This window comes from Pleurodeles waltl, chromosome 1_2, assembly GCF_031143425.1.
Source record: "Pleurodeles waltl isolate 20211129_DDA chromosome 1_2, aPleWal1.hap1.20221129, whole genome shotgun sequence".
In the NCBI taxonomy this organism is placed as follows: Eukaryota; Metazoa; Chordata; class Amphibia; order Caudata; family Salamandridae; genus Pleurodeles; species Pleurodeles waltl.
The window spans coordinates 1,334,181,852-1,334,207,244 of NC_090437.1; the positions used below are offsets into that span (position 1 = coordinate 1,334,181,852).

At 45.1% G+C, this 25,393-nt stretch overlaps 1 protein-coding gene across 4 annotated transcripts in view; it reads left to right on the forward strand.

Moving 5' to 3' along the window:
- LOC138251810 (long-chain-fatty-acid--CoA ligase ACSBG2-like) overlaps positions 1-25,393 on the forward strand; it is a 152,839-nt gene that overhangs the window by 85,878 nt on the left and 41,568 nt on the right. For all 4 annotated transcript variants that reach the window (XM_069205684.1, XM_069205680.1, XM_069205683.1 and 1 more), the window contains 2 exons: positions 5,108-5,341; positions 14,305-14,522. In XM_069205684.1, coding sequence (XP_069061785.1) covers positions 5,108-5,341; positions 14,305-14,522 — 452 coding nt within the window. The remainder of the gene's footprint in view (positions 1-5,107; positions 5,342-14,304; positions 14,523-25,393) is intronic.

A 25,393-nucleotide genomic window follows, 5' to 3' on the forward strand; every position in this document is an offset into this window, starting at 1 on the left:
TATTCTACAGTGTTTGCACTACTTTTCTAACGGTTTACTTACCTGATTTTGGTTTGTGTGTATATTTTGTGTATTTTACTTACCTCCTAAGGGGGTATATCCTCTGAGATATTTTTGACACATTGTCACTAAAATAAAGTACCTTTATTTTTAGAAACTCTGAGTATTGTGATTCTCATGATATAGTGCTATATGATATAAGTGGTATTGTAGGAGCTTTGCATGTCTCCTAGTTCAGCCTAAGCTGCTTTGCCATAACTACCTCTATTAGCCTAAGCTGCTAGAACAATATTAATTTACTATTAAGGGATAACTGGACCTGGCACAAGGTGTAAGTACCATCAGGTACCCACTGTAAGCCAAGCCAGCCTCCTAAATTACCATGTCACACCCTCACTGCACTCGTGATCACAGTTCCCATCAGTGGTGGCCCTCAACAGGTGCAGAACTGAGACTGAGACTGAAAAGTGCCTATTTTGTGTGCATTCAAAACTTTTTCAAACAGACTGATAACTGTGTACCTAGAGGATACCTACTTAGACACTGGCTGTTTTACTCTAAAACACAGTTACCTAGTGAACCCATGTACTAGTCTATCCAATTGGATCTGTTTTGCATGGAATGGAAGATTAAATTTGCTGCTTTCTATGAGAGAGGTGTGCTTCACTGTGTGAAATGGACAAAATGTTTTCAATAATTATGCCAGATTATGTGGCACTTCATAGAGAACAGAACAGAAGGCGTCTCTTCTTATACCTGAGGGTGAAGAAGTTTTTCAACATTTGCTAGATGTTTCTGATGAAGATGCCACAGGGTTAAATTAATTTTTAATTTGCATACAGAAGTTAGACATTCCCTATCTTCCCAAAATGTGTACTGTGTTTTGGAAAAATAATACAGAGATGTGATTAATCTGTGGAAGAATATATTACTTCTTTACTCAAATTAGTTTTCAAATGTAATTTCAGTTCTTCATGCGAGGAACATCTTTTTAAACAATTCAAGTTGGGCTGTGTAATTGAAAAGACTGGATATTCTTTATGGCAGAAAGATAATCCATTGTTAAAGGAAGTTTTAACCATTGCTAAAGCTCTTGGACATTCCATGCGTGCATCAAAACCATCAAAGAAGAGAATGTTCTACATGAAAAGGGTGATGGTGACAGGATTGAGGTTGCAAAACTAAGAGGTTTAAGAAAGATACATTTAATGATTTGAATGCATTTCGGATCAAATATTTTAGATGTAGTAGAACCAATAATCTTGTCAGTTTTAAAGATTGTCAAGGTTGGAGAGCAGTGTGCAAACATGAGGGGAAAAGGGTCATTTTATTAAAAGTTGTTGATCTGTGATTGTTAACGGAAGAGTGAAAAAAAAAATTACCCTTCTGAGGAAAACTGTGATTGAATTGTCCTCAAGTGTGAGTAAATGATGAAGCATTGAACATTTACCTGTTATATAATGTTTTTTAACTTGGGAGCCAAGATTACTTTGATTCCAGAGGTTTTCTACAACTTTAACTTGAAATCCATGGTGAAACTTGTCAGACCTGGTAGAAAACCAAAGGGCTATGTAGGGTGTATCTATTAAGTTGTTGGGTTACTTCAATGTAAATTCTGCTGCAGGAAAGATATACACTTTGATAAAGGAAGATTCTCTTATAAAGTGGTTCAATCAGAAGGATTTGATGGTTTATCGCGATCTGAATGAATCTCAATCCATGTGATTAAAGGAAAGAGCGAACATCCTTCTTGATTCATCTGTAATCTCAAATTATGAGAAAGCTTTCCCAAATGTTTTTAAGCAAGATTTGGATGTTTGTAAAATTGTCTTCATTTTAATAAAATCCAGCCTGACTCTACACCTAAAGTGAATATGGTGAGGAATCTTCCCTTGAAAGTGAAGGATGGCATGGCTCAGTAATTAGAGAATTTGAAGCAAAGTGGTATAACTGAAGAAGTGGAAGGGTCTGAATGTCACCTGTAGTCATGGCAAGAAAGGCAACACAGAGGTGAGATTGTGCCTTAGGCACCTAATCAAATGTGTGATAGCAGATCCTTATCACGTGCCAAATATAATACGAAATTCTGTGTTCTTTGGGTAATACCAAATATTCTTCTTTTCTAGATGTAACATTTGTGCACCATCATATCAGGCTTCATACACTGTTACAATAGTTAACATTCTTTGTTACCCCATTTAGCACTTTTAAACATCTTAGAATGCCTTTTGGGTTAAGTTCTGCGTAACCTGTTTTCTAAAAGGGCTGTAGAAAGTGTGATAAAGGGTGTTTCTTGAATTAAAAAGTATCAAGATGATGTGTTAGTGTTTGGTAGTAATCAGTGTGAACATGATTGGTGGTTATATGAGATTCTTTGTAGGCTGGAAGCTAGGGGACTTTGCCATGATGTATGTAGTTGTGCTTGTGTGTGAATGTGGTTGTGTAGTTGTGTTGGTTGTTGTGGGTGTGTGGTGTGTATGTGAAGAATCAGTAGTGTATGTATTTTGGTTATGAATGTATGTCATCATGTGTTTAGATATTGGCGGACGGGCTACCCCGTCACAATTGTGATGGATATCCTGTCCGCTGAAATCTAAATCCCAAAGGAAATAATGGCGGATGGAGTATCAGTCACTGTTGTGATGGAGTAACCCGTTTGTCAATATTTGAAATCAGGCCCTAAGTTCTCACTAAATATGTCAGCAGAATTCACTTTTGGATTTATGTGTGAAACAAGCTGTTTTTTTTTTAGGTGGACAACTTTGTGAAATTATAATACACACCTGAGAAGTGGCTCCATGCCATGTATAACACTTTAGAAACAATTATTGCATTTTAGCCTGATGCACTTTGCATGCTGTGGTACTGATTCCAAATGAAACTATTGAAAGCAAATCTATAAGCCCCACAATGCAACATTCAGTTCACTGTAAAGGCAGGAATAGCTCATAATGTCATATGTCGTACTGCCAATTGGTAGGTTTGTAAAATTCAAAATATAATTTTGTTCCTGACTATCTGCCTTTGTTCATTTAAGCAGTCACATGTAAAACAGCCAAGTGGGTGAGAGGGCAGAGACAGTCTTTCAAACATGAGCATCTCACTGCTAATGAACATTAACAGCCCTTGGAAAGCCAGCATGAGAGCTGAAAAACAATTTGCTGGTTCCTCTGTCTGCTAGCCTCTCCCTGACCAGATAGACGTGGGGTTGGTGTGATTCAGTGGATCGCTTACGTGCCACTGTGAAAAGGTGCATCACGGATTACAGGTGCCTACTCGTGAGGACTGCACACCTAAAAAAGTTATAACAAAATAAAAACAAGCAGTACACTTTTTCATGCAAGTGCCTTGCAGAGCAGCAGCAGCTGAAGAATGTGCTTTTACACCATTTTGCCCACTCATAGTTTCTCCCTGGCTCACTCAAATGGAGATGAAGCTTGGGAGGGAGAAGGCTGAAAGATCATGTGTCAGGTGGTGGACTGCCAAGGGGAGCTGCTGCAAATCAAGCAATCAGTCAATCTATCAGGATTTGTAAAGCACGGCTATTTGCCTGACAGGTTATCCAGGCACTTGCAGGGCCCTTCAAAATTCTGGAAGTGGTGGTAGTCGGGAGTTGCATAGGGGGGCTGTACAAAAATGGGGGGAAAAGCAAGGAGAAAGTACACAAATAAGGGGGCGGCCAAGGAGAAAGCAGTGAGAATGAGGGAAAGGAAGAAGAAGGCACTCAAAAAACAGGGGGAAAGGCAAGGAAAAGACAGGAGCAAGAGAGATGCAGAGGGAGATCCAGCAGCACGATGAGAGTTGGGCCTGGGACCTAAAATGTTAGTCACCTGAAGAGTGAATCAATAATCAGGGACTGCAGAGGTTAATGAGAAGTAGAAAATCACAGCAGCATGGTGAGTTTCTATATTATTGTATTTTATTAACTCATTTTAGACTTGAGCGCGTGGATCCCTCTACTTTAATATTCCGTAACAGATGCTCTTATGGCATTGGATCCGTCCAGTGCCCTATGACCAGATTTCAGTCACCAAACATGGATATAATACCAATATTGTATTTAGAATGGACACCTACAACAAGTCTCTTCCAGATATGGAGCTGGTATTCATTCAGAATCCCATTTTAGGAGTCGGAAAACCGTTTTCGGATCCTAAAATGAGATACGTACACAGCAAAATCAGAGCTTTTGCAACTGTTAAAATGCTTTATACATCTGAACCTTGGATATTTAACCGAGGGGGTAATAGAATGCTGCTAAAGAGAAGAAACATTTTCAACAAGTCCTGATATGACCCGAACAAAGATGAGGTTGACTCGGATCAGGACTCGCCGCAAGGAGGAACAGCACACCCACATCCAGCCTCTGGACTCTTACCTGTCCCCAAGTCCCACACAATTGAGATCAAAGCCTCCAAAGAAAGTGCAAGTTCAAACCACAGACCTCATTGTTCATAACTACCACTGAACAGGCCTGAGGTACTGTGTGTGAGGTAATGTGTGGTTAGGGCAGCTGAGTGCTGGTATTAGTGCTTAATTTGTGCTGGTGTTTTCAGGTGATCAGCACCAGCACATATTTATGAGTATCCACCACATGGTGGTGCTGTGTGTGTATTTTAAAAGCGATGTTCAGTAGTTGAGCATTTAACTTTTCAGTATGTATTGAAAAAGTGATAAAACCCAAACTTAAACCTGAAGTTTAAAGTGGCATGTGGGTCAAGCCAGCTACAGTGGACCCGAGTGAAATACCTTGGGACCTGGCACTTAATTTTTTACAAGCTAAGCACTGGCTGGTGTTGGCATGCTGTGAGTGCTGCTCACCAGCTTTTATGTGGCAAACCGAACACAGTTTTTTTCTTTCAGTCAACAACCCTTATGAGAAAGTACTACCCCCAAAAAACAACACACTCTTACCTGAAAAAAATCACATTCTGAGATAAGGTGATATAATCATGGGGTCATCTGGCAGCTTAGACAAAACCTCTCTGACAACTAGGTTGGAGACATCTTTGCCAATGTTTGCATTTCAGAGAGAGTATCAGATAAAGTTCATCCTATTCGTGAATTCTTACTTCTACTTCTAACCAGTCTGCGCTTTGTTTTACAGTAAGGGCTCTTTCCGCCCTGGGTACTCGATGGCTGATGATCTAGTTTTGAAAAAGATGCAAGCTGGCGTGGGCCTTGATCGGTGTGCCCTGCGTTACACAGGAGCTGCTCCCATCTCAAAGGAGACCCTGGAATATTTTGTGGGACTGCATCTTCCTATCACTGAGCTTTTCGGCATGAGTGAGGCTTCGGGAGCCCATACAATACATGTAACAAGTGACTACCGCATGGCAAGGTCAGTAGTACTAACCTGTGATCACTTTTTCTGCTTCATTTGACTTTTCAAGGTCAGTGAGCAAATCTCTGTCAATATCCTATGTGCTGTTCTCAGGATGAACCTCCTTTAACTGTGATCCAGCAGGCTTCTATCAGTGCACTATGTGGCTTTGGTGATTGGTGATCTGTTTGGCAATCTGTCAATGTATAAGAGCTGCACTGCTTGGGATTTACACCTAAATCTGCCTGTATTGTGTATTTCCTTTCATTGTAACACCCAGTACAAGATCTTACATTCTCATGGTATACAGCATCAGAAATAACACAATATTGACTGAGTGGTTAACATAGACGTAGGACATGATACAAACTTGTAATCCTAGCTTTTCATCCCAGGTATCTCTGATGAGGTCAGAAGCACTAAATGCTAAGTCTTCACCACTATGTGGGATTCCAGAACACTCTTACTCCAGTATTCTGAAAAAACCATCAAGAGGTGAACACTGACATTTAAAATGTAGAAAAAGAACCTTTGCATAATTGAATCAGACTTGTATTTCCAAACTTCTCACCACCTTAAAACACGGGGCATTACGACACAGTACCCCAACACTGCCATAACTGTCATACATTTAAGCAAACTAGCAGGGGCAGTGCCTCCGTTAGAGAGTTGGGGCATTGTCCCACTGATTATTTTGGCCCCTGAGCCCGCAATAAATATATTAGTAAAACTAGCAACCCCCACCCGCCCTAAGCCCTAAACTGCCCCCAACCCTAAAAACTACCCACTCAAACCTGACCCCAGCCCCACTTATCTCTCCCCAACCTTCCTGTTCCTCTCTTCGCTCTCCGGCCCCTTCCAAAAAACTACCTGATCCCCAGCCTCTAAAAACTGTCCCTTCCCCCTTAAAACTACCCCGAACCCCTCATCCTGAGCCCTAAAACCCTGCCCCCTTTAAAAAAAAACTACCCCAACACCCTCCACCCTAAAACTGCCCCATCCCTTAAAACAACGCCACCTTAAGCCCGCCCCCAGCCCCACTTACCTCTCCTGATTCCACCTCTTCTGTTCTTCTCCTCTTATCCGCTCAGCATATGCGTGGTTTAGGCATATGCGTGATTAAGGCAGAGAACTTGAGATATATGTTTTAGGCAAGCATTGTTACACTTGTGAGGAAATGACATGGGTGACTTAGCTTGATTTGTTTCAGCCACCTCTCTTAAGCCACTGGTCTTTTTTTGTGTCAATCAGATTTTGCTGCGCCCACTACAGCATACAGCATAGGACAGTGGGTCAGCCTACTTAAGCCACTAGTTACCTTCACTTTGAGTGATTGCATTTTGCTCTCTCACAAGGAGTACATCCACACACAAGCTAGTTCCCTTTGACTTTAGTGTTGCGTTTGAGTTTAGAGCTTGATGTGATAGCAGGACACCTCAGATGCACATTCCATCTTTACCAGATCCCATCTCCTGTCAAAACTGTTGTAAATTCCTTTTGGAGTGTTTTGCTTTTCTTATCGCTGCTATTTCACAATATACCAGATTGTGTCTATTTAAAACTATTCAGCAGTAAGATATACAGGCCCTGATTATAACATTGGCGGTACTTACCGCCTTCTGCCGCGGTGACGGCCGCCAACATACTGCCACCACGGCTACCATCCATCCACTGTATTATGAGCACTGCCTGACATTCGCCGACTATGACCAGTAATGCGGCTTGCCGGTATTCTGCTGGCGGGGCGCTGCTGGTGGTAGTAGACCCCCTTCCCTGCCGGAAGACCTCCTCAACCAAGGTAAGTACGGCTTCCAACAGGGGAGGTGGGTTGGAGGGAGGTTAGGTGTTGTGTGTGTGTGTGTGTCTGAGTGTGTGCATGAATGTCTGAGTGTGTGTCTGAATGTGTCTGTGTGTGTTGTGTTGTTTGCATGGGTGTATGTGTGTGAGTGAATGCGTGTAAGAATGATGAAGTGGGTGCGTGTCTGTGTGATTGTGGGTAAGAATGTGTATGAGTATGTCTAGGAGTATGCATGAATGAATGCATGTATGTCAATATGTGAATGAATGCATGTCTGCCAGTGTAAATGAATGAGTGTATGCGTGGTGCGTGTGGGTGTCTGTGTGCGTGTACGCGGGGAGGGTGTGTGTGGTGTGAGGGGCGCTGTGACTGTAGTAGGGGAGGAGGGGAGTGATGTGTGCGTATGTGGCTGTGTGGGGGTGGAGTCAGTTGTGTGGTGTATGTGTCCATGGGGGGGTGAGTGAGTGGATCGGAGGGGGGTGAGGTGGAGTGGGGGCATCTGGTGAGTGTTGGGGGGGTGGGGCCTACCGCTATGGTTTTTGTGGAAAACCATGGTGGTAGGCCGGCTCATAATGTCTTGGGCAGTACTATATCGGCCGCCATGTCGGTATGAGAGGAGAAGTGGCAGATTGGCTGCAGCCTACCCGCCAATCTCATAATGTGGCGGTATACACCACCAGCCTGTTGGCAGTGCTACTGTCACATGAACCCTGGCAGTCAGAAGACCGTCAGGGTTATAATGAGGGCCACAATGTTTACTCTTTTTCTTTCTCTCCTTTATTTCTGTCTTGCTTTCCTAATTTCTTTCTTCCCTGCTTTTTCTTTCCTTCTTTCTTTCCTTCTATTTTTCTTTCTTTTTTTTTCCTACTTTCTTTTTATGTCTTTCTCTTGCCTTCTTTCATCCTTGCCTACTCACCTTTTCTCTTTCTAATTACAGCTTTTTCTCTCCGTTTCTTCTGTTCTCTTTCTCTTTTTCCTTATTTCATTTTCTCTAAGGCCGTCTTTATCTTGTCCTTATTACTTTTTCTTTCCCTTTGTCTTTCTTTGTCTTGCCTGCTTTCACTCAACTTTCTTTCACCCGTCACTTTTTTCTCTTTCTCTTCGTTACTCTTTCCTTATCTTTCTTTCTTCCATTTCTCTTTTCTTCTTTCATTCTTTTCTTTCTTTCTTGCTCTTTCTTTCTCTTTCTCTCCTTTTTCCTTCTCTCTTTTTCTTTCCTTCTCTTTCCTTATTTCTTTCATTCTCTTTCCTTCTACCTTCCTTCTCTCTTTCATTTTTTCTTTTTTCTTTCTTTCCTTCTTTTGCTTCCTTGTTTTATTTTTTTGTCTGATCTTTTAAGTAGTTCCCTTCAGTGGCAAGAAGTACTATTGGAATGTGTCCCTTTTTTAGACCAACAAAAACTTCTTTTACCTGTAACAAATACTTTTTTTAGATTGATGAGGGCCAGGAAAATTTCCAAACAATGAAGTTTTGTAAAAACAATGACAACGTTGTGCGTCTTTCTTGTAAGTTTCTCCCATCTCATGAGGTGGCGGAATTAAGCATCAGGTAACACGATTCATAAGTGCCCCTGCACTTTTTTTTTTACATGAGAGTAGAACACCCAGGAGCACCCACTATAGCAGGGATACACTGAGAGCAGCTGTGGTCCAGCTGAAGTGCTTGAGCTGAGCACATGACAAGTAGACATCTTACCATGAAAAGGACCACAGGTGACAGCATGATAGTGGAGGCACTATAACAATACATACATTTATTGTAAAAAAAAGAAAAATCACACTTACCCACAACACCGAACTGTTGGATATCCGTCTCTGACCGGATAAAGAAGATAACAGGTGTTTCCTAAGGAACTGTGTGTCAAGCCTCTCATAAGTAATGACTGGGACGAGGAAGATGGACAATGGGGTAATGTTCCTGAGAAAGTTCCCTGTTCAGTTGTGTTTTTTACATCCCTTCCTCAAATTGTTTCTAGCTAGGAAAGGTTGGATACAGGTAGGAATTATGTGACTTGTTGAGTCATCGGGCCAATCTTTAACACCTTCCTTGCCAGGCCTTTTCCCCCTCAGGTGCCAGGCCTTTTTTGGGCTATTTGGGGCAGTTCCCACTTAGACCCTCATAACGTTTTGCCCACATAAGTTACCCACACCAAATTTGCATCCTTTTTTTCCAACATCCGAGGGATTCCAGAGGTACCCAGAGTTTGTGGGTTCCCCTGAAGGAGACCAAGAAATTAGCTAAAATACAGCGAAAATGTCATTCTTTTAGTTTTTTCCCATAAAATGGCATCAACAAAGGGTTTGCGGTGCTAAAATCACCAGCTTCCTAGCTTTCAGGAACAGGCAGACTTGAATCAGAGAACCCCATTTTTCAATACAATTTTGGCATTTTACTTGGACATTCCCCATTTTTACAATTTTTTGTGCTTTCAGCCTCCTTCCAGTCAGTGACAGAAATGGGTGTGAAAACAATCCTATATCCCAGCAAGCTAAACATTTCTGAAAAGTAGACAAAATTCTTAATTCAGCAATGGGTAATTTGTGTAGATCCTATTAGGGTTTCCTACAGAAAATAAAAGCTGAAATAAAACAATATTGAAATTTAGGTGAAAAATACAGCCATTTTTCTCCACGTTTTACTCTGTAACTTTTTCCTGCGATGTTAGATTTGTGAAAGCAATATACTGTTACATCTGCTGGACTCTTCTAGTTGCGGGGATATATAGGGCTTGTAGGTTCATCAAGAACCCAAGGTACTCAGAGCCAATAAATGAGCTGCTCCTTGAAATGGGTTTTAATTCTATTCCGGGTATACAGCAATTCATTTGCTGAAATATAAAGAGTGAAAAATAGGTATCAAGAAAACCTTTGTGTTTTCAAAATGGGCACAAGATAAGGTGTTGAGAAGCAGTAGTTGTTTGCACATCTCTTAATTCCAGGGTGCCCGTACTAGCATGTGAATTACAGGGCATTTCTCAAATAGACGTCTTTTTTAAACACTGTCTTAGATTTGGAAGGAACAAATGAACAGAAAGACAAGGGGCAATAACACTTGTTTTGCTATTGTGTGTTCCCTCAAGTCTCCCAATAAAAATGGTACCTTACGTGCATGGGTAGGCCTAATCCTCGCGACAGGAAACGCAACATGGACACATCACATTTTTACATTGAAATCTGACGTGTTTTTTTGCAAAGTGCCTACCTGTGGATTTTGGCCTTTAGCTCAGCCGGGACCTAGGGAAACCTACCAAACTTATGCATTTTTTTAAACTAGCCACCTAGGGGTGACTTGTGGGGCTTTCACCAGGTTCTGTTAGCCAGAATCCTTTGCAATCCTCAAAATTTGGTCAAAAAAACACCTTTTCCTCACATTTCGGTGACAGAAAATTCTGGAATATGAGAGAAGCCACACATTTCCTTCCACCAAGCGTTTCCCTAGGTCTCCCGATAAAAATGGTACCTCACTTGTGTGGGTAGGCCTTGTGCTCGCAACAGGAAATGCCCCAGAACACTATCTGGACACATCAAAATGATCAAATACAAAACTACCTGTTTTTTGGGGGGAGGGGCTGGAAGGGGGGGAAGCACCTGCTTTTTTGGTCCTGTGCTCAGTAGCCATCTAGGGAAACCTACCAAGCCCAGACATTTCTGAAAACTAGACACCCGAGGGAGTCCAGGGAGGTGTGACTTGCGTGGATCCCCCATTGTTTTCTTACCCAGAATCCTCAGCAAACCTCAAATTTAGCTACAAAATCACATTTTCCCCACATTTCTGTGTGGGATTTCCTTTCACCCAACGTCCCTCTCAGTCTCTCTGTAAAAATGATACCTCACTTGTGTAGTTGGGCCAAGTACTTGTGACAGGGAAGATCCAAAAACATGTCGAAATTGAGGGGGAACCAAAGTTGGTCCAAAAGGGCAGTTTGAAAAAAAACATTTTTAGGCTGACAAGTGCAGCAGAATTTTTATTGTTATAGATGAGACAATGCTGGGTGGTAGGAATTTTGTGGATTCCTGCAGATTCCGGAAGGTTCCATCACAAAAATGTGGGAAAAATGTGTGATTTCCAGCAAACTTGGCGGTTTGCAGCTCATTGTGGGTAAGGAAATGGTGCGGGTGCATGTGAAGCACACCACCCTGGAATCAACCAGATGTTTAGTTTTCAGATGTGTCTAGCTCTTGTGGATTTTTCTACATGGCAGCGTCCTAAAGTAGAAAAAAGTGCAGCCCTCACCATTTTAAGTGGGGAGGTTTTGAGAGTTACCAAGCTCTCATGGCCCAAATGTAAAACAAAAAACAAAAATAATCAAACGTCCTCTTGCTTGCCATGGGATAAGATGTTTTAGTGTTTGGAGGAAGAGCTGAAAGGCTGTTACCCCCTTAAGTTCGGGTAGGGGCATAACCAGGCCCATACTGGTTGGTAGCCACCACCCCACTGCTTTTTTTTTTTTTTTTATTTTTTTTTTATTTCCTGGCATCTACTAGACTTTCTGTCCCCCTGGGTGTGGCTCGGGGGTAATTGCCCAATCTGCCCACTGGTGGGGAGAACAACTTTGGCCCCATTTATTTGGGGTCGGGGTATGGCCATACCCCCAACCTCTAATTTTTAAAACAAAATCTTCCCTGGTCTCTGGTGGGCTTTCTGCCCCCCTTGGGGATAGATGGGCCTTCCAAAATTGGGCCAATCTGCCCCCAAGGGGGGGGGGGGGCAGTTATGGCCAACCGTAATGTGCCCCCATGGGGAGTGACCCGTGCCCAAGGGGCTGCCCTCCCTAACAAAACACAGACATACACACACACCAATCCATGGTGTCTAGAGGATTCTGCCCCCCTTGAGGGCAGATTGGCCTAACAAATATAGGCCGATCTGCCCCCAAGGGGGGCAGAAATGGCCTAAATACAATTTGCCCCCCAGGGAACCAACCCTTGTCTAAGGAGTCGTTCCCCATACATAAAAACATAAAGTAAATAAAAAATATATATATCCCTGGTGTCTAGAGGTTTCTGTCCCCCCTGGGGGCAGGTCTGCCTAATTATATTAGGCCGATCTGCCTCAAGAAGGGGCAGAAAAGGCCTAAAAATATTTAGCCCCCCCTGGAGTCTTGTGTGGTGTTCTCACTGTTTTACTGTTTGAAGTGTGGCACGTATACTTTACACACTGCCTCTAAGTTAAGCCTGACTGCTCTGTGCCAAGCTACCAGAGGGTGGGCACACATTAATTTAGGGTCTTCCTGAACCTCACCCTGACTAGAGTTGTGATTGCTTTTTGACCAAGGCTCATACCCAAGTCAACCAACAACCCAAGTTCAAACAATAATTATACTCTGTATTAAAAGACAATCAACAGAGTTGACAAGACCAGATCACCGAAGGGGAAATAATTAGGTCCGGACAGAATTTAAATGATGCCGGCGTAAACTGAATAATTTTGGGAACTAACCCATTACGCCACACTGTTCGCAGCAAAATTGTGGAATTGTAGCGTGGGATCAATGCAGACTGCCTGAATGCGAGCTGTTGTTGTTTGCAGTAGTTATGTTTTACATGCTATTTTTCGTGTGAAATGCATCTTCACACCAAAAATTTAACAAAGATGCATTTCACACTAATATCTAAAGGTGATTGTATAATTTCACATAATTTTTCTGTAATTACACAAAAGACCATTACACATAATTTGCACTCACCTAGAAATCCTTTATAGTTAACTGCAGCTGGCTCTATGTATGTGACAGGCAAGTTCGCTACTAGCCTAGCAATGCCACACTGCCTATCAAATGGCCAAACCATTATACCTACCATCTTCTCCTATAGCCACAACGCCGATCTATGTAACATGGACTTACATGACAGAGAACCCTTCAGACTAGAAAACCACCAATATTGGTGGATGACAGTATAATGGACGCATGTATATATTTGACCTGCAATATGTACATAACATGGTTGGTAGCCTCCTAGACTATACAACAACCAATACTGGTGAAAAATTGTTATATACTGTAATGAAATGAAAAATATTTTTTAGGTGCTCAACCACTGCCTGAGGGCATCTAGGCGTTTACCACTATAGAGAACAAGCAACAGAGAAAGAACATTGAGGTCCAAGGAAAGTAAAAATAATGCTGGTTAAGAATAAAGTTATTGATTGAAAAGCCAAGTTTTCAAGGCTGTCCTACAGGTATGAAGGTCTGCCTGATTCTTTAAATAAAAAGGGAGAGAGGTCCACTTCCTAGAAGTACAGTAAGTAAAGCTTCTACCCCTCCAACCAGCTCTTTTGATTTTGGGAACAATTACACTTTGTGCTAATGATGACCGCAAGGATCTAGATGGCTGGTACCACATACATTTTTCTTTTAGATATTCAGGGCCACAGCCAGGCAATGCCTTAAAAGCAATGCAGAGTGACTTAAGCTCAACATGCTTGCGAGTGGGTAACCAGTGTAGCCGGGCTAGGGCTTGGGAGCCCAAGTTAAATCTTAAGTAGCGTACGCGCTGCAGAGTTTTGCAAGACTTGTAGTTTATTAAAAGTTGACATATAGTGCATTACTCTAGTCCAGTTTTGAGAGCAGTAATGCTGTTACTACCAGTGTCTGCATATCTTGAGGGATGAATGGACATGTTTTCCTTAAGATTTTCAGCACAAAGAAAGCTGAGGACGTTACTACATTAATATTTTTGTCAAAAGACAATCTGTCCCCAAAGATGACACCCAGGTTTTTTTACAGAGGAAACCGGCGAGGGTAGAGTGGCTAATTCATGAGGCCACCAAGAAGGGCATCAAAAGGAAGACTTGCTACCAACCAGAAGGACCTCCGTTTTCCTAGAATTCAATTTTCAGCAGCTGTCGGGCATCCATTAGCCAATTTCCTGCATGCAGTAATAAAATCTGCTTGCAGTCTCTTCTGGATTTCTGGCCACAGATACTGTTAACTGTGTGTCATCAGCATAACTGGTGACTGAGAATCCAACCTTTTTTATAAGGTTAACCAAGGGGGTAACATAGAGATTAAAAAGTGTAGGGCTCAATGAAGAGCCATGGGGCACCCAGCATGGTAGTGAAAAGGTACTGGAAGTGAACTGTAAAGCTCTCTGATACTCTCAGGTCATATTCACACTATAAAAACTCTCAAACTAAATAAATACATGTACCCCAATCATATCTTTGTATTATGTACCCACAGCTGCGGTAAGACCATGCCAGGATGCTGGACACATATATATGCTCTAGACAAGGATGGCTATGGGGAAATCTGCCTCAGGGGAAGACACGTCTTCATGGGCTACTTAAACATGGTTGAAAAAACGAACGAGGCTCTGGATGAGGAAGGATGGCTGCACACTGGTGACATTGGCAAGTTGGACCAGGAAGGCTTTCTATACATCACTGGGAGAATCAAAGGTGAGTGCTGAGTACTTCTATTACTGGTTTGCATCATTGAGAAGAAATGTGCACAAGAGCAGATTAATGCTCCCTAATGAAGCTGTTTAAAACCACAATTTCCAGTGGTGATAATTGAGTGACTATAGAATCATCCATTCATTGAGGGGTAGCTGTAGTACAAATTGCAGAGAAGTGTCACAATACTTATCTAAAAATACCAGGGCACACCAAAGATAGTCCAAAATCAAGTCCAGAGCGGAAAGAAAAGTCCAAATCCAAACACAATGTGGATGTTGAAGAGATTTTATTCTTCATGGAACAGATATATTCTGTGAAAAGCCGACACGTGTTTCGTCACAAGGACTTTTTCAAGGCGAAAATACGTGTGTAGAGAGTTTTACTCTGAAGAAATTGGTAGTTTTCAAGAGTCCATCGAAATCGTGTCTGTAAAGGTTTGGTAATGAATGTACCAGGTACCAAGTACCAAAATACTGGTGCTATTTAGAATCCGAGTAGGCAGTTACTGAGATCAAGGATATGAGTTGAAATGACGAAAAGGCCATGATAAGCCAAAAGTAAGCTCACATCATTTCAGTGCTACTACCTATCTGCACTTCTAGGTCACGTGTCATTGAAACTCACCGGTGCCCCTGCCTCTTTGCCAGATGATTCAGACACACACAAGGACAGGATGAGAGAAGGAGAGAGGGTGGGGGGAAAAGAAAGGGGGAACAGGGTTAATTACAGCAACAACAGCACATATGGCATACACCTCACAATGACTCACTGGGAATAACACTGTGACTATGAACCACAATACCAAACAATTTCTTGGGAACAACAGCAGAAATTAACTCAAACACTACCATCTGTACACCTACTGGGGCTCACTAAGCCATGTCTGCCATGGTATGCCAGCTACTTGTCAATACCAAATGTAAATACCACTCTTCATTGCTAAGCAGGACTCTACAAGATTAGCTATATGGGCATATTGGGCCATCCACTGACCAGAACCTTGCACCCCTCCAACATGGCATGCATCAAGAAAGAATTCCACACAGTGTGTGCTCACCCCCTTCTGGCTGCTGTGTTGCCCTCAAGTGCCCATCCAACTCTGGATTGACCACCACCAGTATGTGGGCCATTGGTGGGGGGTCAGGGTCTGATGGGCAACCCTCCCATTTTGGGAGAACGTCCCCAGCTTGGCCTCCACGGTCTTCCGGGCCCAGCGTTGCAGGTCCTCCCACCTCTTTCTGCAGTGGGTCCTCCGCCGGATATGTACCCCCAGGTTCCTCATATCCTTGGTGATGGCACGCCACAACTCTTTCTTCTGATGGGCGCTGACCTGCATAGGGAACACAGACAACCATGAACTCAACACTCCATTCTGTTACAGCAATGGCATACATACTGTATAAGATCCCACATTAACCTCACACATGACTCGTGAGTTCACATTGCATGCAGCAAAAATACACTCCCCAAATGACACACTGCCAGCACACACATACATCTCCATACAACCATGTTGCATCCAAAGTACCCAAAAAGGGGCTCACCTGTTGATCTGGAGGCCCATACAACTGTCCATACAAGAGTAGGACCCCATCCACTTCTCCAATTCCTCCAATGTGAAGGCTGGGGCCCTATCACCTGTAGCACGGGCCATCGCGGGTTCCAGACACAGGACACAGCAGCACATGCAGTGGAGGTGTTGATGTGTTGAGAGTCAGGAATCAAGTGAAGTGGGATAGAGAAAATGTGGTCACGTCTGCCGGCAGTGATAATCATTGGTTTCTATGCTCCATAGACTTCCATGTTAACCAATGAGGATTAGCACGGCGGTGCAGACCGCCTTCCACCATGACAGCAAATGCCGGCGAAGTGAAGTCACTTACACCTGTCCCTGCACACAGGACACGCGGTTGCCAATTCCTAATGCTGGTACTCATGGCAGTCAATCTAATGTGTGTCATAGGTACCGGTGATAGACACCAAGGCAATTTGAGTCCGCTACATACTTTGGTTTGCTTGTAGACTCTGTCACCCAAATTAGATCTCATACCAGTGCACTGCATGCAGATGAGTAGTTGACAGAACATTTAAATTGGGATGCTACTAATCAAGACACACAACTTCGACTACATCTGTGACTAATGAAAAGTATTGGTATTTTTGAGAAAGTCCGTTTGCATGTAGAGGACACCAGTGAGATTTACAATAAATGTTGGAGTATATAGGATGTGACCACTCTGTATACTGTGATATTGTGTGTCCATCCTTCCTGTAGTCACACACTTCTCATGTTTGGTTTACTTAGATACCAACCAATACAGAGGAGGAGGAGGCAAGCACCCATATACAGACCCCTAGTGGACGTGGCTACACTGAAAGAATGGCACATCATAATGACCTATCGTCTGGACAGGGCCAAAATTACTGAACTGTGTCAAGAATTGGAGCCAGATCTGATTCATGGTATCCATAGCACTACAGCAATACCTCCTGCAGTACAGGTACTGTCAGTGCTCCACTTCCTGGCAAGTGGTTCTTTCCAGGTGACTGTGGGCTTGGCTGCAGGACTGTCACAGCCAATGTTTTCAAAAGTGCTTCAAAGAGTTTTGGTTGCCTTGCTGAAACACATGAGCAGCTATAACTCATTCCCTCAGAGTGAGGATTTGCCAGCTGTGAAGGCTGCATTCTACACCATGGGACACATACACATGTGATTGGGGCCATTGGCGGGACCCATATTGCCTTGGTCCCTCCCAGGACAAATGAGCAGGTCTGCAGGAATAGGAAGAGTCACCACTCAATAAATGTCCAGATGGTGTGCCTTGCAGATCAATACATCTCCCACATTACTGCCAAGTTTCCATCTGTGTATGATTCCTATGTGTTGAGGAATAGCAGCATCCCACAGGTGATGGCACGACTACAGAGGGACAGAGTGTGGCTCATAGGTGAGCTTGAGTTTTCACCCAATGTATGTCACTGTATGCCACCTGAAGTTGTACTCTGTGCCATTGTACATGAGTAATGTGTGTCTCTCACTACTTCCAGGTGACTCTGGGTGCCCAAACCTGTTCTGGCTGTTGACAACAGTGAGGAATCCGAGGACAGGGACAGGAAATTGGTACAATGAAGCACATGTGCGTACCAGGAGGATAATTGACTGTACTTTTGGGCTACTGTAAGCAAGGTTCCTGTGCCTCGCAGCTGACATTGGCTGGGGTACCTGTGGACATGTAAGAGATTTGTTACAGTCATTTCTGACTTTCCCTATGGGATCGGTGTCCTTCCACCTTTCGTTAGTGTATGGTAATGGATTGTGGGATTGGTAGTGCTACATGCTGCTCATGCATTACTGTTGTGTGTGCATGCAGAACTGGGAGGGGTGTGCTTGCAGTGGGTAGGGCATGTGGGGTATACAGTTGAGGGTGGTTATGGGGGGTGGTTCTCTGTATGGGATGGAGTGGGGTGAAGGGAGTCAGGGTGAGGGGGTGACATGCCATGCAGCTATCGGTAGTAATGGTGATTTACCAGTGTCTAGCCCTCCAGTGATTCCAGTGAGGCTCTCTGGATGCAGGATTACCAAGACTTTCTCCTCTCATGCTGTCAACTGTGGGGGAGGAGGGGTCCAACGCCAGTCTTCATGATGACAAGTTGGTGCCTGCAGGCCACTGCATGCATCCTGCCCCGTAGGTTATTACACCTCTTGCAAATGTCGTCCCTTGTGCACGGATAGGTTCCCACAGGGTTCACTTGTCCAAAATCCCCTGTCATAGCTCCATCTTCCTGACAATGGTTATCTGTAGGACCTGTGCACCGAACAGCTGCGGCTATACCCTGACGATTTCTTCCACCATCATCCGCAACTCCTCATCAGTGAAACAGGGGTTCTTTTGTGGGGACATGTCTATTGTTTAGTGGGTGTAGTGTGTGTGTTGTGCAGAGGGTGTTAAGTGTTGAGGTATGGTGTGTGGTGTGTGATGCGTGACAGGAGTATAGGTGGCTGTGGTTTGTGTGTGCAGTTCTAGAAATGTTTGGGCTGGCAAGGTGTAGCTAGATTTTCGAGTTGCAAAGAATTGTGGGTTGTGTGGGGGTGTGTTTTATAGTGCTGTTGGTGGGTGTGTATGGTGTGTGTGTATGTGTGTCAGGTGTGGGTTTTTCATTCTGGACAATGTTGACTTATGTTGGTGTGGAGTGGTCAATTCTACCACGGCGGTCTTCACCGCCAATGGCTGACCGCCGTTGAGTGTCCGCTGTGGTGATTCATGGTTCATAATTTGGAGGGCAGTGTGTTGCAGGTGTAGCGGGGAGGGTGGTTGGTTCAATAGTTCTTCGCCTTCGTTTAGTCTGGCGGAGTTGTTGTTGTGGCTGGTTTTTGTCGGTTGTGTGTTTGTGTGTCATAATCTGGTGGGCGGATTGCTGCCTCCTCGGCAGTCTGTTTGCGGACGTCACCAAGGCGGTCTTCGGAAAAGACTGCCAATGTCATAATGAGGGCCTATATCTTTAATGAACACATACACACATGTCTAGGCTTCTCAAAAGGGATATTACAGAAGTTAGCTAAAGCACAAGGGGGCATATTTATAATGCCCTAGCGCCTCCTTGCACCACATTAACATCATTATTGTTGACGTTAATGTGGCCGAATGAGGCCAAAATCCCCGCTGCAATGCATGGATTGTGCCACTCTGTAACCCTTTGCGCTACATTGTGCCTGCGCCAGGCATATTGTAATCAAGGGGGGCAGTCCCCTGTTACGGGAGCCGGAAAAATGACATAAGGAAATCTATGAGATTGTGGGGTTGAGGTGCTTTAGGTTTTAGGGGAGGGTAGTCGGGGTATTTTTAGTTTTTGGAGGTGGGGTGGGGGGCTCGGGGTGATTAAGGTTTAGGGGCGGGGGGGTCAGGGTTTAGGTTTTAGAGGTGGGGTGGGGGTTGTGGTGCTTTAGGTTTTAGGGGAGGGGGTTGGAGTTGGGGTAATTTTGGGGGTGGGGGTTGGGGTGGTTGGGGTTTGTGGAGGGGGGTTGCGGTAATTTTTAGGGATGGGGTACCAGGGGGGACGCATGCTGGAACCATGCATGCTGTTCAATAATGCCTTTACCAGGAATGCCTTTACAACGAAAAGTCGTTGTTAAGGCATTCGTGGTAAAGGTATTAGTGGTAACAACGAGGACCTTATTGTTCAGGCATGGGTGGTTCAAGCACTTGTTGTTCCGAGATATACCTATATAAGACTTAGAAGGTATTATTATGTACCTTAGCTGGCAATATTTTTTTATGTGCGATATTCCATGTAGGTTATTGAAGTGAAGCGCATTTAAAGTGTTACACTTTAAAAAAGGTGATGGGTAGAATGTTAAAACAATGTCATCTACTCACAGTAAGTCTGGGCTGTATTCCAGTCAGAGGGTTCAACAATGAACTGGAATAGGGTCCTGAATAAATAACACATTTTGTTGTTTTATTGACATAGGGGGTCATTACAACCCTGGTGGTTAAAGACTGCCAGGGCTGTTTTGGCGATTGCACCGCCAACAGGCTGGCGATGCAATCTTGTGTATTTTGACCGCTGCGGAAGCGCTACAGTCACACCGCTGGGGCCGGTGGTTTCCCGCAACATTTGCCTCGGCGGTGATAATCCGCCAGGGCAGCGCTGCTTACAGTGCTGCCCAGGAGATTACGAGTCCCCGACCGCCAGCCTTTTCCTGGCGGTTTGAACCACCAGGAAAAGGCTGGCGGTACGGGGTGTCGCGAGGCCACTGGGGGCCCCTGCACTGCCAATGCCACTGGCATGCGCAGTGCAGGGGCCCCCTGTCAGGGCCCCATTCAGCTTTTCACTGTCTGCATGGCAGACAGTGAAAAGCGCGACGGGTGCAACTGCACCCGTCTCACAGCCGCAACACTGCCGGCTCCATTTGGAGCCGGCTCCTGTGTTGCGGCAGAGATCCCCGCTGGGCCGTCGGGCGGAAACCAGGTTTCCGCCCGCCGGCCCAGCGGGGATCTCAAAATGCCCGCTGCGGGAGTGCGCCCGCATTGCCAGTCGCCCGGCGGTCAGATCTTAGCGGCGCTTGAAGCGTCCCGCCAAGGTCATAATGAGGACCATAATACTCTAAGGGCCTCATTACAAGTTTGGCAGTCCTTGCACCACCGTGGTGGAGGTGGCGGTCTGACTGCCATTGGCTTGGCGGTCAGACCACTTTATTATGAGACTGCAGTGGTCAGAAAACCAAACAGGCTGACGGTGCCTGTGTTTCTTCCGGACACATAGGCCCTCATTACGACTTCGGCGGTCTTTGAAAAACACCGCAGAAGCCAACATACCGCCAGTGCTGGTGGTATGGCTGGCCCCCTATTATGACATTTCTGCTGGGCCAGCAGATGGAAACAGCGTTTCCGTCCGCTGGCCCAGCAGAAAAGTCACATCAACATTGAAGCCGGCTCATAATAGAGCCGGCGGCAATGTTGATGTGCAGTGGGTGCAGCAGCACCCGTTGCACATTTTACTGGCCGAAATTTGGGCAGTGAAATGCGCGATGGGGCTGTGCCTGGGGGCCCCTGCACTGCCCATGCCAAGTGCATGGGCAGTGCAGGGGCCCCAGAGGCACCCCGAGTCCCCATTACCGCCAGCCTTTCCATGGTGGTGTTTACTGCCATGGACAGGCTGGCGGTTGGGGATTATGACTGACTAGCATAAGCCTGGCGGTATAGTGGAGGGGCCGGCGGTATGGCCGTGGCTAATGCGCCATGGTCATAATACACTGGCGAAACACCGCCGGCCTGTTGCCGGTATTACCGCCAGTGTTCCGCCGTCCGCCAGGGTCGTAATGACCCCCATATAGAGGCTGCACACTGCCAATGTGACCATGGCAGTCCAACTACCACTTCCCAGCAGGCAGAAACGGTGAGTATAAAGGGAGCACCTCACCTGCAGGCAGCATTACACATTCTGTGCCACCATGAGCCCATCACACATGCCCTGCCGCTGCTGCTGATCATCAATGGAGCCCAAAATCCACACCGCTTTGGATACAGCTGACAGCAAGAACACACACCTACCTGTGCCATTACGCTCAAGATCAGATCATCATGTCATCATCCACATGATATAGGGGTCACGCTATGGGTACCAACTACACTTGTCATTGTGCACACAGTAGGACTCATGCACACAGAAGGACACATTCACTGCCATTAAACGCTCCCTTTGAGCTGGTCACTCACACTGCACTGCCACACTACAAAATAACATACGTCTACACATCGTAGGCACAGGGACAGTGAAGTGTAGACATATTGTGTCACGCAACACCAACAACACAGCAACATCAAATCTACCAATAAAACTGACACCCTCACATTGCACACATACAATGTATCTGTGTGCTTAGGATAGGTAGGGGAATGGAGGATTGAGATTGTGAAGAGGGAAGTGGAAGGGCAGAATGTGGGGGCTGACTGGCTGCCATCAGTGAGGACACCACACCCTGAAAAGATCTCTGTAGGCCAGACATGGAACTATGAATGCCTTACAGGAAAGCATTGGTCTGCTGAAGTTGGCTGGCCAACCCCTGGATGGAATTCACAAAGGCAGCCTAACCGACAGAGATGTTCCTCAGGAGGTCAATGGGCTGTTCCCTCAGGGAAGCAGGGGTAACAGGGGCTGAGTGGAGGTGCCTGCAGCAAAGGAGATCCCCACTCTCTTGGGTAAACAGGCACGGCCAACTAGATGGTGAGCAACAGTGAGGGTGGTGACAGAACTGGGGATGGTAGACAAAGATCGTACAGGAGTACGTCCCAGTGGGTCCGCCACCACTAGGGAGTTGCCACTGTAGGTTAAATCTAATGATGAGAATGTAGATCCGGTCTCTTCCATGGCACTCCAGTGACCCATCCGTGGTGGTGTGGTCTTTACCGGCATTACTGTGGTCAGATGCTTTCCCACTAGGTTGTGCCCTGTCTCCTTCGCTTGCCTGGGCTGATGCTGAAAATACAAAGAGAAAAAGGGTCACCACATGTTCCTGATCACACTTGAATAATAACTCTGATTAGCAAACTATACCATTATGTCAAGAAGGCCCCAGCAACAAACTCCATCAAAGTGGCCCCTACATGTACCATACAAAATGCATGCATGCCATCTGAACTGTCAACAGTTTCCCACAGAAAAATCAGGATCTCAGGCAACTTCAATTACATTGCTGAAGTTGTGGAATCACAGTAACCATTGAACAAGTAGGAGACAACATCACCTTTGCCTCATGGAGCATACCTCAATTACCTGTTGTCATACAATAGTAGCCTAATGACACCTTAATTCCTACAGATCCCACACAAGGTCATGCAGACATTTATTTGTCACATACACAATAACACAACAATGTGAAATGATGTTCCCCATGTTGCTGACAACAGTACAGTAGCCTGGAGAAGGTGACATGGAATTACTCATGTCACACTGGAAACATAACAACAATGCATACTTCACCAAGTGAAATTTATCCCAATGGGGTCATGGAGGTAGTACTAATGTTGCTCAGATATGCCACACATTTGGAGTGGAAATGTACACTGTAGACATAGGCCCTCATTACAACCCTGGCGGTCAAAGACCGCCAGGGCTGTTCCGTCGGAAGCACCGCCAACAGGCTGGCGGTGCATTCCTTGGGTTTACGACCGCTGCGGAAGCGCCGCGGTCGCACCGCCGGGACCGGCAGTTTACCACCACGTTGGTCCCGGCGGTTGTAATCCCCCAGGGCAGCGCTGCTTGCAGCGCTGCCCAGGGGATTAGAAGTCCCCCTCCCACCAGCCTTTTTATGGCGGTAGGAACCGCCATGAAAAGGCTGGCGGAAAGGGGAGTCGCGGGGCTCCTGAGGGCCCTTGCATGGGCAGTGCAGGGGCCCCCTGCAACGGCCCCATGGAGCTTTTCACTGTCTGCATAGCAGACAGTGAAAAGCGCGACGGGTGCAACTGCACCCGTCGCACTGCTGCAACACTGCCCACTCCATTTGGAGCCGGCTACCGTGTTGCGGCCGACATCCCCGGGGATGACCCAGCGGGGATCTCGTTATGGCCACCGCGGGAGTGCGGCTGCATTGGCGGCCGCACGGCGGTTATATCTTGGCGGGCGGCGGTTGCTGCCCGCCAGTGTTGTAATGAGGGCCATAATATACAAATTGACAGGGAGATGTCCTTAAATCCACAACACAATGAATCAGCATGCCCCAGGGTAATCATGTCTGGGCACCCCTTACAATGAAATACTCTGACTGCATCAGTTGACACCATTAGTCCTTTGTATGTTGGAGAGGCACACAGATATGCAAGTACTTGTAGAATGACCTCAACATGTTGCTCAGTGGGAAGATATATATATTTCTCCACGTTGGTCCTGCAAACCCAGATGTCTGTGGATGAATGGCTGTATCCAACCACTTGTGATTCCAACATAACCGCAAGTCACTCCTTGAGGCATACCAACAGCTATGTTACAAACCTTTACCATTACATATATGCAGTGTATTTTACTACTTGATGCCAAATCAATGTCCTTCGAATCTAGTCATACATGTCTTGTCCCCTCATTGCTTCTGCAGTTGTACAGGCCAGATGACATTCAATGATGGGTAAGGTTATGTGTCAGGCAACCATCAATGGTGACACACTCCTGTCTGTGGCACCACATGAAGTGTAGCCCTCTTGCAAATGTCTTATTCCGCACACAGGTTGGCATGCACATATGTGTGAGGGAATACGGAAATCATCCCATTAACACAGCTAGACCATGCATGACACATCAGTGTACACATTATGTCCAAAGAGAAAGGGACACATGCTAACATGCAGACACAAGGAATGTTTGCAACAGTGATGGCACAGAAATCATGTCAATGGACATTCACCACTTGCAAAGGGAAAGTATTGATCTGTAGCTGCACCCAAAATATAATGTCACATGTATGATGGCCACCTTCACATTACAGATAGCGGTGAGGCACCAGCACCATTCAAACACTGAAAACAAGTAACCTCTGGGGGTCAGACACTCGGCTTTCTCCAGGGCTCCTAGACCTCCCTACCTACCCTCTATTCACTCTAGCGGTGTTTGTGTTACAAAGAGGCATAAGGTTCTCCTACCTGATAAGAGAAACCAGTAGGATATCAAAAATGTAATGTCAGTACAATAGCTTCATTTGTTCAAACACTTAAGCATTCATTCTATATAGTGCCTCTAAGCATATAAGGCGACTCACTATTCCAGTCCGTGTTCAAAGCAAAACATGCACACTCAGTGTTTAAAATCCCTTGCACCACAATCAGTGTACACTGCATGCCATAACGAAGAAGAGGTGTACCCACATTGTGAAGAAGAGGTGTATTCACTTTGTGAAGAAAAGGTGTACCCACATTGTGAAGAAGAGGTGTATTCACTTTCTGAAGAAAAGGTGTCCCCACATTGTGAAGAAGAGGTGTATTCACATTGTGAAGAAGAGGTGTACTCACATTGTGAAGAAGAAGTGTACTCACATTGTGAAGAAGAGGTGTACTCACATTGTGAAGAAGAGGTGTACTCACATTGTGAAGAAGAGGTGAACTCACATTGTGAAGAAGAAGTGTACTCACATTGTGAACAAGAGGTGTACTCACATTGTGAAGAAGAGGTGTACTCACATTGTGAAGAAGAGGTGTACTCACATTGTGAAGAAGAAGTGTACTCACATTATGAAGAAGAGGTGTACTCACATTGTGAAGAAGAAGTGTACCCACATTGTGTTATTTCTGAGACTCTTCAACACAGGTAGGTAGCACACCATTCTTCTTTGTGTGGTATCCAAAGGCTCATTGTAAACCATCTCTTCTTCAACACTCTATTATGCT